Here is a 17,092-nt window from a genome sequence, read left to right as displayed (position 1 = left end):
TCAGTCACCAGCCTTCACGCCCGCCTACGAGAGGCAGTCGACTACCTTTCGTCCCAGAAGTAAAGGCACCTGCAGAGACTCCTCTAGACGTCCCCCCAGAGGGAAAGGAGGCAGGGAAGCAGGCAGTCGAGGTGGTAAACCCTCCTGCAACCAGAAGCAATGAGATGCTTCCGGTGGGAGGAAGACTCCGCCTCTTCCGGGATCATTGGACCTTCGATCCCTGGGCTCACGGCATCATCAAGAACGGACTAGGCTGGAGCTGGGAAACACCACCACCAGTTTTCCACCGATTCTTCCAACACTCCATCCCCGTTCTGGATGAATACGTCCAAGAACTCTTGAACAAGAAGGTGATCAAGAGGGCAAAGTCCAACAGGTTCCAAGGAAGACTAGTCTGTGTTCCCAAGAAGGGCTCCGACAAACTCAGAGTCATTCTGGACTTGTCCCCTCTCAACAAGTTCATCGTGAAGGACAAGTTCAAAATGCTGACTCTTCAGCATATAAGAGCCCTACTGCCTCAAAAGGCTTACACAGTCTCGATAGGCATGGCGGACACCTACTGGCACATTCCAATGAATTGCCAGACCTCCTCTTACCTAGGATTCAGGTTTCAAAGAAGACAGTACGCCTTCAGAGCCATGCCCTTCGGGCTCAACATAGCACCAAGGATCTTCACGAAGCTCGCAGAGACAATCGTTCAACAACTACGCCTACAAGGCGTCCAGGTGATGGCTTACCTGGACGATTGGCTGGTGTGGGCAGCATCAGAAGAAGAATGCCTGCAAGCTTCCACAAAGGTGATCCAATTCTTGGAACATTTGGGCTTCAAGATAAACACCAAAAAGTCTCGACTTTCTCCAGCTCAGAAGTTCCAATGGCTAGGCATCCATTAAGACCTCCAGTCACACCGTCTTTCCATTCCACTAAAGAAGAGAAAGGAAATACTGTAGCAAGATCTGTCAAGAGACTTCTCAAATCCAAACGGATTTCAAGACGACAACAGGAACGGGTGCTCGACTCCCTCCTGTTTGCTTCAGTGACAGACCCAGTGCTAAGAGCACAGCTAAAAGATGCAACAGGAGTCTGGAGAAGATACGCATCAAACGCTCAAAGAGATCTCCAGAGATCTCCAGAGACCTCTGTCGACTCGGCTACGATCACTCCTCAAGCCATGGTCGGAGGCCAAGAAACTGAAAAGGTCGTTACCTCTACAACTATCTCCACCCTCGGTCGTCATCCATACGGACGCATCGCTAGAAGGATGGCGGGGTCACTCCCATCAATGTCAAGTTCAAGGAACATGGTCTCCCCTATTCAAGACGTTTCACATCAACACCTTGGAGGCCATGGCAGTCCTTCTCACCCTGAAGAGGCTGTCCCCACATCCCTTAGTCCACATCCGACTGACCCTGGACAGCGACGTAATGGTCAGATGTCTCAATCGTCAGGGCTCAAGATCGCCCTAACTCAACCAAGTATTGTTGCCCATCTTCCGCCTGGCGGAGAAGAAAAGATGGCGCCTCTCAGCAGTTCACCTACAAGGATTCCGCAACGTGACGGCAGATGCTCTATCCAGGACAGCCCCGATAGAGTCAGAATGGTCCCTAGATGCAGACTCATTCTCCTTCATCTCCCAAAAAGTCCCGGAACTGCAGATCGACCTCTTCGCAACGAGCGACAACAAGAAACTTCCTCGCTACGTGGCTCCATACGAGGACCCCCGAGCGGAAGCGGTGGACGCCATGTCCCTGGATTGGAACAGATGGACCAAGATTTACCTGTTCCCTCCACCCAATCTTCTGCTAAAAGTACTCACCAAGCTGAGATCCTTCCAAGGAATAGCGGCCCTAGTGGCTCCCAAGTGGCCCCGGAGCAACTGGTTCCCATTGATCCTGGAGTTACAACCTAAGCTAATTCCTCTGCCAGACTCAGTTCTATCCCAACAAGTTCAGAAGTCAACTGTCTTAGCTTCATCACAGAAAACCCGAGACCTTCATCTCATGATTTTCTCTCCCTAGCCATCAAGAAGAGGTTTGGGATCTCAAAGGAAAGCTTAGACTTCTTAGAGGAATATAAAACAAAATCTACCAGAAGGCAATATGAGTCATCTTGGAAAAAATGGGTGGCCTTTGTCAAGGCAAGAAATCCTAAGGAAATTTCAATGGAATTTTGCTTGTCCTTCTTCATTCACCTTCATGGACAAGGCTTGGCAGCCAACACGATTTCCACTTGCAAATCGGCTCTGACAAGACCCTTACTATACGCCTTCCAAATAGACCTGTCTAGCGATGTGGAGGATTTATTTTTGTTTTATTTTTATTCTTTTGTTTTTGTCAAATCCTGAGAGAGAGAGAGAGAGAGAGAGAGAGAGAGAGAGAGAGAGAGAGAGAGAGAGAGAGAGAGAGAGAGAGAGAGAGAGAGAGAGAGTGTATCAATTGTTTGTGGTGCGAAAGACTGTTGGTTTAAATGAGATTGTTTGTTTATGTTTTTAGTTAGGTTACAACAGTGGTGAATGTCTTGGGTGAATGCTTATTTTGATTTTGACTGCAGCTAGAGGCTGTTGTGAATGCTGGATTATTATTTTTTTTTTGACCAGCATGGAAGTGATTTTCATATTCTGAGTAAGTACAGTTTTGTTTATATTTGCTTGTCGTGATTGTGAATGATAGGAACAGTTTATTATTTATCTTTGATTATAGTGCGATAGTTTATTTAGCTAGGAGTGTTCATAAGTGTTTTTCTTTTTTATTTTGGCAGGCCGTGATTCCTCCTTTGGAGAGTTACTTTTTGAAAGTGGATTTACTGTTGATGACCTGGCCTGTAACTGATTTTGTTTGGACTGTTTTTTTGGATTGCTGAACTGTTGACGACCTAGGCCGGTGAATTGAGATCGCTGATGATGATGGTGATGATGATTATGATGGTGACGATGATTATGATTATAACGACCACCCCGATCACCGAAGCAGTTATGGCAAATTGCCACCCAGCGGACTGTTGATCACAGAGCTGTGTTAGTGTGTACTGTGCCGTAAAGACAGTTCGGCTTTCTGTGAAAGTGTTGGTCTCGTAATATTATATATACACATATCTATTTTTGGTGTTGGTGGTGTGCGGTTAATGTTAAGTTTTGATATTTTTTTTTGGTTTATATGAATGGTGTTTTGGTTATTATATATATAGTGTTAAGTTTTGATTAGTTTTAAGTGTTTATTTTGATTGCGGATAGTTTGATTTATTTTAGTTTAAGAAATATAGTTTTAAGGATATGTTTTGTTTCAATTTTCCTTCTGTCCAAGAGTCCGGTTGATAAAGCAAGGGGAAAGTTTGTGTTGTGGGACATTTGTCAGTTAGTGTGATCAAGGGTGTGGGGGTTGTTTTGCAACATCCCGCCACATTATTTTGGCGACCGAACAGGGACTGCTGAGGCGGGACTGATAGCTGGACTCTTTGACGAAGGACTGATAGGATACGAATTTAGAATTAAGACTGGAAAAAATGGAAGAACAGTTAAAGGTTTTGAAGGAGGAATTGCGGTTGATTAAGGAGCGTGAGGAGAAGTTGTCTGTAGAGAAAGAGAAATTGTTGCAAGAGAATAAGTGGTTAAGGTGTGAGAATGAGGAGATGCATAGGAAACTGAGGGAAATTCAAGGAACTGTAGAGAGAGTGGAAGAGGGTGTTGAGATGAGGATGCGAGAGAATGAAGAACGAATGGAGAAAAGAATGGAAGCTATGATGGGGAGAGTATTGGGAATGATGAAAACTTTCATGGGTGAAGGTGCAGTCGGAGGAGTGGCCTCTGCTACGGGTAATGGGTTGATAGTGGAAGAGAAGGTTAAGGTAGGTGATAATGGGAAAGGAAGTGATAGTGATAGTAATAGTAATAGTGATAGTGAGATTGAAGATAAGGGAATTAGGAATAGTAAGGATGAACAGAAATGTAATAGGAAGAATGAGAAAAAAGGTAAAAGTGATGTGAAGAAAGAGAAGAAAAAGTGTCAGGATGATAGCAAGGATGATCGTGAATGGGTGAAAGTGGTGAGTTAGAAAAGGGCTAGGAAGAGTATGATCAAGGATAGGAGTATGAGTGTGGAATTAGATTCTTTATATTCTAGCGAGGAAGTAGGAAACAAGAGGGAAGGTAGCAGTGATGATAACAGTGAGAATGAACATGATGTGTGTAAGACTGTATTTATGAGAGGTACCTCGGTGTGAAAGGTTCAATGAGCATAGTAGTAGGGATGTATAAGAGTTTTTCAAGGAGTATGAGAGGTATTGTCAGGATAAGTATGGTAATAGTAAGAGAGTTTGGGCTAGGGAGTTAGGAGAATATTTGACTGGGTATTTGTTGACAATGTATGGAGTGATAATGAGTGTAGGTGACGTTGATTATGAAAGTGTGAAAAAGAGAATAATTGAGCAGGTAAAACGTATAAAAGGGAGTGTTAGGTATAAGCGTAAGAATGATTTTGATGAGGCAAGGATGAATGCAGGAGAAGCTATATCAATGTATGTATGTAGGTTGGAAACATTAGCTAGGAAGAAGTAGGGGATGAAGGTATAAATGAGAATAAGGAGTTAATGCGGAAGTTTTTGGCTACTGTACCTGAGAATGTTGCTGAGTTTATTAATTTGAAACGGAAGGAGAAAATGAGGTGGATGAATGAAAGATTGACATGGGATGATATTTTAGAGATAGTTGAGGATTATGAATTAGATAGGTGCATGAAAGAAAGTAAATCTGTGAGTGTAAGAACTGAAATGGATGAAAGTGTAATAGAATTTGGTAGTTATAAGGATGCAATTTTTAGAGGGCCAATGAGGGTAGCTGATAGTGTAGTAGATAGGAGTGTTAGGGCGAGTAATGTGGGAATACCTGTAAGGACAAATGAAGGGTTTAGGCAAGGGAATCAGGTTTGGAGGGATAGGAGTGCTAGTGCGCAGCTAGGTAGGCTAGGTAGTTGTATCCGTGAAGAGAAGTGTTATAGATGTGGGAAAGTAGGACATAAGAAGAATGAATGTAGATGGGTTCTAGGTGCTTGTTTTAGATGTGGTGAGGTAGGGCATAGAATTCGCGAGTGCAAGAAAGAGAAAGGGGTAAAATGTTATCGGTGTGGTATGACTGGGCACATGGCGAGTGGATGTCGTAGTAATCGTATGAATGTGATTTGTGGAAATTGTGGTAAGGATGGTCATTATGCTAGAATGTGCAAGGAGCCGCGGGGTAAGTGTACTGAATGTGGTGCAGATGGGCATGTGGCTAGAGTATGTAGGAGGAAGGGATTAAGTCAGCCAGGATGTTCGGGAAACTAGAGTGTAAGAGGGTTCAGCTGGGTGAGTCCTCCTGTGTGTGTGGAAGGAATAGGATCAATGTTTGTGAGAATGGGATGAATAATTGGTTGGAAATGAGCAAGTATGAATATAGTATGCATGAGATGTTAGGCCTGGAAAATAAACATTTAGTGTTAGTTGAATATATGAAAAAGGGGCATTTGAAAGTTTTAAGTAAGGCTGAAAAAAGGGAAAATTTTATAAGTAAAAGTGAGAATAGAAATAAGTATGACAAGGGTGTAAATGTGCAAGTGTGTATGGAAGATAAATGTGTTAATACAGATGAATCATGGCTGAGTATGAATGATACCTTTAGTGTGTGAGGCTTTTCCTTAGATGATGTAAAAGAAAGGATGACGAATGCGAGAATGAGAGAAAGGAGAATAAGTAGCATGAATGAATCTTTTGCTAAAGTTGAGAATGTTTTTGATAAAATGGATGAACTGTTTATAGAAATGAGTGTAATTTTAGGGCCAGATGAGAACGAGGTAGATATGATTGTACATGATATATTAGATGATAGGGATTTAGATAGGAATAGTGTTAATGTAGCGAATGATTGTGATAAGGAAGAAGTGAATGAGAGAGTATATGGAGGCCCAGTTACTCGAAGTAGAGGTCCCGTTCCCGACTGCGACTGGGTAATGAAAAAATTAATGTAAGTGTTGTGTGAGTAGGATTTGGCAAAGTAAGGGGGGAGGAATGTGGAGGATTTATTTTTGTTTTATTTTTATTTTTTTGTTTTTTGCCAAATCCTGAGAGAGAGAGAGAGAGAGAGAGAGAGAGAGAGAGAGAGAGAGAGAGAGAGAGAGAGAGAGAGAGAGAGAGAGAGAGAGAGGTAGTTAGTGTATCGATTGTTTGTGGTGAGAAAGACTGTTGGTTTAAATGAGATTGTTTGTTTATGTTTTTAGTTAGGTTACGACAGTGGTGAATGTCTTGGGTGAATGCTTATTTTGATTTTGACTGCAGCTAGAGGCTGTTGTGAATGCTGGATTATTATTTTTTTTTTGACCAGCGTGGAAGTGATTTTTATATTGAGTAAGTACAGTTTTGTTTATATTTGCTTGTCGTGATTGTGAATGATAGGAACAGTTTATTATTTATCTTTTATTATAGTGCGATAGTTTAGTTAGTGTTTTTATTTTTTATTTTGGCAGGCCGTGATTCCTCCTTTGGAGAGTTACTTTTTGAAAGTGGATTTACTGTTGATGACCTGGCCTGTAACTGATTTTGTTTGGACTGTTTTTTTGGATTGCTGAACTGTTGACGACCTAGGCCGGTGAATTGAGATTGCTGATGATGATGTTGTTTATGATGATGATGATGGTGATGATGATTATGATGGTGACGATGATTATGATTATAACGACCACCCCGATCACCGAGGCAGTTATGGCAAATTGCCACCCAGCGGACTGTTGATCACAAAGCTGTGTTAGTGTGTACTGTGCCGTAAAGACAGTTCGGCTTTCTGTGAACGAGTGTTGGTCTCGTAATATTATATATACACATATCTATTTTTGGTGTTGGTGGTGTGCGGTTAATGTTAAGTTTTGATATTTTTTTTTGGTTTATATGAATGGTGTTTTGGATATTATATATATAGTGTTAAGTTTTGATTAGTTTTAAGTGTTTACAGTGAACCCTCGCTACTTCGCGGTTCGACCATCGCGGATTCACCACTTCGCGGATTTTTTCCATAACCCATATATATACAGTAATATATATATATATATATATATGTATGCATGTATTTATGTATATATGTAGGTATGTATATGTGTATACATATAAATATATATATATACACACACACATATATATATATATATATATATATATATATATATATATATATATATATATATATATAATATATATATATTTAAAGTAGGAAGATGTGATGTAGTTCTAAGGGAAATGTATGGGAAATATGTCTGGGTAATAAGCAAAGCTCTACCTCCAGTTTGTTTCTTCATTATGATCAGAGATAAATGTAAACAAAACACTGGTTGCCATTTTTTATCGTGCTTTTTAGCGTGTTTAGGAAATGCATGATATAAAATCACCTTTAATATTTGTGCCTGTTTTAGTTTAGGGTACTTTAGTACATGTATTAAGTGTTCTGTACATTAAAGGGTAGTTTGTTAACAGAACTACGTACAAGGGAAGGTATTAAAAGTATGAATATACATGTTGAATAAATAGGTAAATATGGTGTCACTACTTCGCGGATTTTCACCTATCGCGGCCGCGACTGGAACCTATCTACCGCGATAAACGAGGGTTCACTGTATTTTGATTGCGGATAGTTCGATTTATTTTAGTTTAAGAAATATAGTTTTAAGGATATGTTTTGTTTCAATTTTCCTTCTGTCCAAGAGTCCGGTTGATAAAGTAAGGGGAAAGTTTGTGTTGTGGGACATTTGTCAGTTAGTGTGATCAAGGGTGTGGGGGTTGTTTTGCAACATCCCGCCACAGCGAAATCTTCAACAAGTTGCCGAAGTCATGTGCCAGACTCAGACCTGCAGCCCCTCCGAGACCCATCTCCTGGTCTCTTGACAAGGTGCTACATTTTGCCTCGGGTTTGGACAACGAAACTTGTCCTCTGAAAGATTTGACCCAGAAAGTTATTTTCTTGTTTGCTCTAGCCTCGGGGGCTAGAGTTAGTGAAATTGTGGCATTATCAAGGGAAGCAGGCCAGATCCAGTTCACAGAAACAGGCGAACTCACCCTCTTTCCTGATAATGCGGACTGGAAGGACGTTTATAACACCTTCTCAGTCGGGAAGCTGGAGGCCGACATTGCCGGACGTCAGTTCGGAGAAGACCTCCCAAAGTTGTCAGACTTTCACCTGCGCAGAGAGCAGGAAACGAAAGAGAGACTTGCCGCCTCTATGTCTTTACAGACCGGACTAGAGACGATGGCAAGCGTCCCCGACACCCCAGACATGTATATGGTCTTTGCCAAAGCGCATTTGGCAAGGGTTACCAAAGACCTATATAACTTCATCAAAGCCCGTCGGGCTTGCAGAGAGTTCGTGTTCACCTCGGCTGTGGTGAGGCACGAACCAAGGAAGCTGATAGCCTCCAACATCTGGGGAAAAGACCTCTTCCCGAGCGAAGTGGTCAAAGAGGTCGTTGACAAAGCCGCAACAGAGAACAGGAATCTCCTATCCAAATGGGGCTTGTCCTCTAAGAGAAAGTCTTCTGCTGAAGAGGGTCCCCAACCAAAATGGAAGACAAAACGACCCAGAGTGCCCTCTCGCCCTCCACGACAACAACAGCTTCCCGTGGCTATGGTGGCACAACCACCCACTACGTTCCAGCTGGTGCCCCAACAGGTGGCGACTCAGTCGCCCGTCTTCACCCCAGCCTTTGAAAGGCAATCGACGACCTTTCGGCCGAAGGTTCCTTTCGAGGTTCCTCTAGACGCCCCTCCAGAGGTAGGGGCAACAGAAGTGGATGTGGCCAAGGAGGCAAATCCTCCAGCCAGCACTCCAAGTGAGATGCTACCGGTAGGAGGGAGACTTATCCTCTTCCGGGATCGCTGGACCTTTGATCCCTGGGCCCACAGCCTAATCAAGAACGGACTGGGGTGGAGTTGGAATGCAACTCCACCAAACTTCCCTCAGTTCTTCCAACACTCAACCCCCATATTGGAAGAATACGTTTAGGAACTCTTAGACAAGAGAGTTGTAAGGAGGGCAAAGTAAATCAAATTCCAAGGAAGGCTGTTCTGTATTCCGAAGAAAGACTCGGAAAAGCTCAGGGTCTTTCTGGACTTATCACCACTCAACAAGTTCATAGTGAACAACAAGTTCAGAATGCTGACGCTTCAACACATAAGGACCCTACTGCCCAAACAGGCATACACAGTCTCCATAGAGATGGCGGACACATACTGGCATGTTCCGATCAATCGCCAAGTTTCCCCCTACCTAGGATTCAAACTGCAAAAAAAGACAGTACGTCTTCAGAGCCATGCCCTTCGGACTAAACATAGCCCCAAGAGTATTCACAAAGCTTGCGAACGCAGTCATTCGTCAACTACGGCTAAAGGGAGTTCAGGTGATGGCCTACCTGGATGACTGGCTGGTATGGGCAGCATCCAAAGAAGAATGCACGCAAGCCTCCAAGGAAGTGATCCAGCTCCTGGAACACCTAGGATTCAAGATCAACTTGGAAAAGTCTTGACTATCTCCAGCTCAGAAGTTCCAGTGGCTGGGTGTCCACTGGAACTTACAGTCACACTGCCTCTCCATTCCATCAAAGAAGAGGAGAGAGATAGCGGGATCTGTCAAGAGACTCCTTCAATCCACCAGGATATCAAGAAGGCAACAGGAGATAGTGTTGAGGTCCCTCCAGTTCGCCTCAGTGACAGACTCGGTATTGAGAGCTCAATTAAAAGATGCATCAGGAGTTTGGAGAAAATACGCATCAAACGCTCGAAGAGATCTGAAAAGACCGATGCCAACTCGTCTGCGATCCCTCCTCAAGCCATGGTCGGAGGCCAAGTACCTAAAGAAGAAGGTACCTCTACAACCGCCTCCACCCTCAGTCACCGTTCACACGGATGCCTCAAAAGAAGGGTGGGGAGGCCACTCTCACCATCGGAAAGTCCAAGGAACCTGGTCCTCCCTCTTCAAGACCTTCCACATCAACATTCTGGAAGCCATGGCAGTTTTTCTCTCACTGAGGAAACTGAAACTTCGCTGCTTAATCCACATCCGACTGGTACTAGACAGCGAGGTTGTAATGAGATGCCTGAACCGACAGGGCTCGAGATCACCTCAAATCAATCAAGTGATATTGGCCATCTTCCGCCTAGTGGAGAAGAAGAGATGGCACTTATCACCAGTTCACCTTCAAGCGTTCCGCAATGTGACGGCGGACGCTCTATCCAGGCTCAACCTGATAGAGTCCGAATGGTCCCTAGACACAAGATCATTCTCCTTCATCTTACGCAAAGTCCCAGGACTGCAGATAGACCTCTTTGCAACGAGCGACAACAAGAAGCTACCCCGGTATGTAGCCCCGTACAAGGATCCTCTAGCGCAGAGGTTCTCAATGGGGGTGAAATTCACCCCCAGGGGTGAATTTTGGGCTTTCAGGGGGTGAATTGTGACAGAAGTAGGTTTATGGTCGAGGAGAGCAATTATAGGCTTTGGCGTAACTGGCCTGTCACGTGGGCTGGGATTATATCATGTGCTGGCCCAGGAAAATTGGATTAGACAGTAATATACAAGTGACCACCCAAGTTAATCCTAGGATTGGAAAAGGTACTGAGGAAGAGACAGATGGCTAGGGAATTAAGTAGGTCCCAAGAAAATTACTTGGCAACTCCTGGACTATAAATAACTGAGAAGCTAATATCAAGGATCAAGTTGTGCAGGAGATAAAGTCTTCAGCATTTAGCTTATTTTCAATTAAACTTGATTAATCAACTGATGTGGCATCATGTTCCCAGTTGATGGTGTTTGCAAGGTATGTTCACTCAGGTTCATTTAAAGAGGAGTTCTCTTTTGTTCTACCAAGGCCTCTGATATTTTGGAGAAGGTTTCATCTTTTTTTGAATTAGAAAATCTTTCGTGAGATAATATCAGTGGGTGTTGTACAGATGAAGTACCAGCTATGTTAGGGACAAAATCAGAATTCCAAGTATGTGTGAAAAAGCGAGCTCCAAAAGTGAAAGGCATTTATTGTATGAACCATCGTCAGACACAAGCCTCAAAAGCACTTCCTGCTCCGCTAGAGAAGGTTTTGGATCAAACAATTAAAATTGTAAATTTCGTCAAAGGAGGGGCTCTCAACTCACGACTTTTCAAGCAGTTATGTACTGATATGGATACAACCCATCATTCGCTTCTTTTTCACACAAATGTTCGTTGGAGTTCAAGAGAAAATGTAACTGAGCGAGTATTTCAGCTTAGAGATAAGCTCAAATTGTTTTTTGAAGTGCAAGGTAAAACAGAATATCCTGCCTGAATGAGTGATGAGGAATGGATCATGCGTCTTGCCTATTTGGTTGATATAATTGAGCAACTGAATAAACTGAATCTTCAGATGCAAGGAAGGAATACAGACATTATAGAATTCGTAGATGCTTTGGAAGCTTTCATGAGCAAGCCTGAAAATTAGAAGAAAAGGGTAAATGCAGAAAATGTAGCCATGTTTGAGAAACTGTCATCCATTCTTGATGTTTGTGGTGAAGACAAGGTGCTTCCACAATTTGCAAAAAATTAAATTTTGTAGCATTTGACAGCACTGGAAAATGAATTCAGACGATATTTTCACGAACTTAGTGATGATGAGTTGGATTTAGTCAGAAATCCATTCAAACTGTCGGTTGAAAAAGTTCCTGATGATTGTTAAGATGAGTTTTTGGAGTTAAAAAGTGATTTGGGTGTAAGAGATATGTTCGATGAGAAATCAATAACAGAATTTTGGCCTCTGATGTGCGATTCCTACCCAAAAGTGGCAGAAATGGCTATCCGTGTATTGCTTCCGTTTGTATCGACATATCTTTGTGAGTCAGGCTTTTCAACTCTGTTACAAATTAAAACGAAGCATCGCAGTAGATTAGAGGTAGAAAATTACCTGCGTTGTGGCCTTTCAAGCACTCATCCAGGTATCCCAGAATTGGCTAAAAAAAACAATCACAGGTTTCGTCAATCGATGAAATGTAATCTTCTGAATAAAAATAATTGCATCAGCTTCAGTTTAGCCTGTTAAGTAGTTCTTATAAATTGAAAAAAAAAAAAATTTACTTTCATTCAAATTTTATATATCCATCGATATTTTCAATTTGCATATAATTTGTAATATTCCATTATAAAAATAATCCATGTAAAGCTGTAAATATATAATTCAGTTTGAAAAAAAGAAAATAAAAGGATTTTTAGTAATATTTGCATATTATAAACAATGCACTTTTTGAGACAATTTTTGGAAAAGACGGGAAGTGGGGTGGGGGGTGTGGTGGGGGGGGGGGGGATGACATCATTGCAAATGGTGAAAGGGGTGCATGGGCCAAGAAGGTTGAGAACCCCTGCTCTAGCGGAAGCAACGGATGCGATGTCCCTAGACTGGAACGGATGGTCCAAGATCTACCTGTTCCCTCCAACCAACCTTCTGCATAAAGTCCTCAACAAACTGAGATCTTTTCACGGAACGGCAGTAATAGTGGCCCACAAGTGGCCCAACAGCATCTGGTTCCCCCTGATAATGGAACTACGCCTGAAGCTGATCCCGTTGCCGGATCCAGTTCTGACTCAGCAAGTGCAGAAGTCGACTGGCTCAGCTTCATCACAGAAAACCCGGAACCTTCATCTCATGATTTTCTCACCTTAGCAGTCAAGAAAAGGTTCGGGATTTCAAGGGACAGTATTAACTTTTTAGAAGAATACAAGTCGAAATCAACGAGAAGACAATACGAGTCTTCCTGGAAGAAATGGATTGCCTTCGTCAAGGCAAAGAAACCAAAGGAGATTTCAACGGATTTCTGTTTATCCTTCTTCATCCTTCTCCATGAACAAGGTTTAGCAGCCAACACGATTGCTACGTGCAAATCTACCCTGACCAGACCCTTGCTGTACTCCTTCCAGGTGGACTTCTCCAATGAAATCTTCAACAAGATCCCAAAAGCCTGCGCTAAACTTCGGCCCGCAGCTCCTCCGAGGCCCATTTCATGGTCCTTGGATAAGGTTCTTCACTTAGCATCAACCTTGAACAACGAAGATTGCTCCCTAAAAGACTTGACTCAAAAAGTGATATTCTTATCTGCACTAGCCTCAGGAGCCAGAGTTAGCGAAATAGTGGCCCTTTCGAGGGATGATGGCCACATTCAGTTCACAGACTGCGGAGAACTGAACCTTTTTCCGGACCCAGCGTTTCTCGCCAAGAACGAGCTGCCCACTAAGAGGTGGGGTCCCTGGAGAATCTGCCCTCTGAAGGAAGAAGCATCCCTATGCCCAGTGGAATGCCTAAAGGTCTATCTTCGTAGAACTTCAGACTTTAAGGGAGGTCAGCTTTTCAGGGGAAAAACATCAGGTTCAACATTAACCTTGAAACAACTAAGGGCGAAGATCACCTATTTAATTTGCAGAGTGGATCCAGACAGTACACCCGCAGGTCATGATCCGAGAAAAGTTGCTTCGTCTCTGAATTTCTTTCAAAATATGTGTTTTGAAAGTCTTTGCGCTTACACTGGATGGAAATCATATGCAAGTGTTCCTTTTGTAACAACAGAAACCATAGTGAAATATTCCATATTTCCCATAGAGTGGCTTGTGTTTCCTTTTCAGATGAAACTTTAAAAAAAAAAAAAAATTTCTCTGTTATTACTAATTATGCTTTCATACAAAATTTTCAGAGAAAATTGTGATTAATTGTATATGTTACAACCCTTGATTTCTATATTCTACCTGTTAATAATCAGAGTTAGGAATCTTCGCATCTCATTTCGCCCCAAATATCCTAAAAAATACAAATAAAGGGTGTTAGAGCTACTTTCTTATCCTCTTATTTTGGACAAATATTCAGAACAAATACTAATTACTGTTCCATGCAAACAATCATCAGATTATATGCAATGCTATTAAGTTCAGTCCCTGGTAATGACTGATTGTACCAACCTGTTTACTGATTTTTAAGTTTCCTACATGAATGTAAACCTGTCTATCTTGTCTCCAACGATCAAACAGACTCGGGAGGTATCAGTAACCTACACAGATCAATTCCATTCAGAGTACAAACTATGCTTTATGTATATGATGACACTAATATATAACTTGTTTGCTAGATTGTTCCTTGAACTCACAATCCTCGAGTTTTCTCCTAGAGTATTCCATGACTCTTCCCTGTAGGGGACAGGAAGCACTGACATAGTCCATGATCAGTTGAATGGCGTATGACGGTAACACCAGGTGTCTCTGGGTCTAGACGACCAAGGAAAATTTATCTCGAGATGATTGGCACTATTGAAAATCCAGATACATTAATGCTCTGGTAAACTTCCATCAGGACGACATGGCCTGAGCCCAAAAAACGGATTTTGAGCTAAGCGAAAAATCTATTTTTGGGTGAGGTAGCCATGTCGTCCTGATGGACCCACCCTTCTTTGACAAAGGATAAATGAATCCCTCCCTAATATACTGTATCTGTAGCACCTAAGTAACGCTATAAAGAATGACTAGATGGTGCCACACGGCAGCATGCTGGTGCCCAATTACAGTACGAGTAGGAGTGATGCCTCAATAACGGCTCTCCTACAATTCTTGCCACTTTCCCCCCTCGAAGCGTAAACAATATTAGGGGTGTAGATAGCTATGTGGCGTGTCAAGAATACGTCCTCTGATCTTATGCGATGTCCCTATAAGATAATACAAGGGATACTCGTGCCAGGAGTTAGAATTCTGGATACCTTTAGTAAAATTCTCTGGTATATATCACTGTAGTTAAATATAACCTAGGAAGCTACTAAGAAGGAAATTCCATCAGGACGACATGGCTACCTCACCCAAAAATAGATTTTTCGCTTCGCTCAAAATCTGTTAATTTACAGGTATTAACATTTAGTTTAGGTATATTGAATGGTTTAAATGTATTAGGTTATACAGTATTTCACTGTGGTTATACTATAGCTTTATTATGAGATTTAATGTGGTGTTTTGTAGGGTTTGGAACGAATTAGGCAGTTTGCATGTGAAATGTGACTCGCAACATGAAAAAATCAATTTAAAAAAGCCACTCTAGAATGAATTAATTTTGTGATGTGAGGCATTACTGTACTACAGTTAGCCCTGAAGCTTTTGCTCCCACACATTGTTTTCTTTACTGAAACATTGGGAGAATTGCTCTAATTTAACTGAACTCGTTGACAATAGCGTACGCCATTTTCGTGATGTCACAGCATAGAAACGCAAAACAAAAGCATTATGATGCAGTGCGATGGTTCTTTCCTTAAACATGTCAAGATAAATCATTACACTGGTTTTGAATCTAATCTTAATACTGCTGACTTATAAGCAGCTTATTTTATGACTCAGTACACTTAGGTCTGATTAATTTTAAGATGTAAACCCATCACACAAGACCATTGCCAATTGCTCATTTAAATTATTAATTTTTAGTAAGCCAGAATAGGTAGGATTATTATGTACTGTATGTATATTCCCTTAAAGCTGCAAGATTTCTCTTTGTATTTTGCACATAATCCTGCCTCCTCCTCACTCCATACAACGTTACACTTCCCTGCCCTAAAGTCCCGATATGGCACCTCAACTGGGTTGGGCCTGTTTTTGGAAGGTGAAGACATGTGAGCCCACGCGACCTAAGGGTCGGCCCATTCATACAAGAGCTGTGGTTGCAACCAGATGACTGACCTGGTCAGTCAATCTGAGCATATCTGGCTCACCCCCCACTCGATTTCCACCAAACAAAGGACAGAGAAAAGGAGTGCTTGGGTCCTGTCAGCTGGAGAGGGAAGAAGACGATCCTGGGAACTGTGCTAGAGATAAAAAATCTGCCAAGAAGCGAGGATTCCAGTCAATGGTGCAACTATCCACGTAGTGACAAATTACCAGCAACAAGCTGTAACAGCCATTTAAGGACAAGGGCTGTCTTTCAAATAAGGAGTGCAGGTAAAACCACGTGACCCCAGTTTTCCCCCTTTAGAATAAATTAGTTTTTCGTTTAACTTGATTTAGTTTAACTGGGTTTTTACATATTTTGGGCTGAGAGCGTGGGATTTTGTGTACAAATTTTGCGTATTACTTTTGCTTTAAAGACTAGTTCAGTCTTGGGTCAAACGACCAAGTGTCCGACCCCACTTCAATCATTTATCATATTGCAAGAGACCTCGTGTCGTGCATATTTTGATTGTTTTTTTATTTGAATTTCTTTTATTTAATTTTGTGTTTGTTTGAACTTCCTTTGCTTGATGTTAAGACGTCCAATTTTTCTATGTAAATTTGGTGTAATAAAATATTTAGATTAAGTAAATTACACCCATTCATATTACTTCTCCCTTTATTATTTGATTATGTCTAACATGAATGTTTAATCTCGGGACAGTATACCAGATCTATTGAAAGGGGCAAGTCTAAATACTTTAAGAGTACTGTAATAGTGTGTTAGTAAGTGACTTAGTATTTAATCTATATGCTTCGAAGGTAAAGATCCTTATCCTTAACTTTTACTTTACAACTATGCATCACTGATCCCTCTATTGCCTTTGTCTATATTAACATGATTGGCTGTCCAGTATCTCACTGGGGTCACTGGGACAGAGCTGAAACAGAGCCTAAGAGTGAAGATGACCTTAGATTGACAGAGCTAAGGTAGCCCAACAATTAATTACTTAGTCACGTGTGGAGTTTTAGGTCTCTAGACCGAGAAGACTTCATTATCAGAGTGAAGGTTCGTGAACTATAGCTCCAAAGTTATTGCCAGGGTGCTGTACCCTCGAGCGTTAGCGCTCATATCCTCCCCTGTTGATCCTTGTTGCTTGCTGCAGGGAGACTACCGGAACAACAAGTTCCCACTCAACAAATAAAAATATAACAATTTCTCCACAATTATAAAATATACATCTTGCATTTCAGTCTTATTTTGTACAAGACCTATATAAGTAGTTTCCTCTAGCTATTTATGATTTAAAACCTATATACAAATCTTCAAATTAGTATACTTCCTTTGTTGCTGTAAGAGCAAGTTATTAATCTTGATACAAAAAGAAATTAAAATAAACCTACTTCATC

At 41.7% G+C, this 17,092-nt stretch overlaps 1 protein-coding gene across 2 annotated transcripts in view; it reads right to left on the bottom strand.

Annotated features, from left to right (window-relative positions):
- LOC137616381 (alanine--glyoxylate aminotransferase 2, mitochondrial) overlaps positions 1 to 17,092 on the bottom strand; it is a 150,922-nt gene that overhangs the window by 60,851 nt on the left and 72,979 nt on the right. For both annotated transcript variants that reach the window (XM_068346070.1, XM_068346071.1), the window contains exon 7: positions 17,087 to 17,092. This exon is cut by the window's right edge and continues 87 nt beyond it. In XM_068346070.1, coding sequence (XP_068202171.1) covers positions 17,087 to 17,092 — 6 coding nt within the window. The remainder of the gene's footprint in view (positions 1 to 17,086) is intronic.

Source organism: Palaemon carinicauda, chromosome 22 (genome assembly GCF_036898095.1).
Source record: "Palaemon carinicauda isolate YSFRI2023 chromosome 22, ASM3689809v2, whole genome shotgun sequence".
Classification (NCBI taxonomy): domain Eukaryota; kingdom Metazoa; phylum Arthropoda; class Malacostraca; order Decapoda; family Palaemonidae; genus Palaemon; species Palaemon carinicauda.
This window is presented reverse-complemented; position numbering and strand designations above follow the sequence as displayed.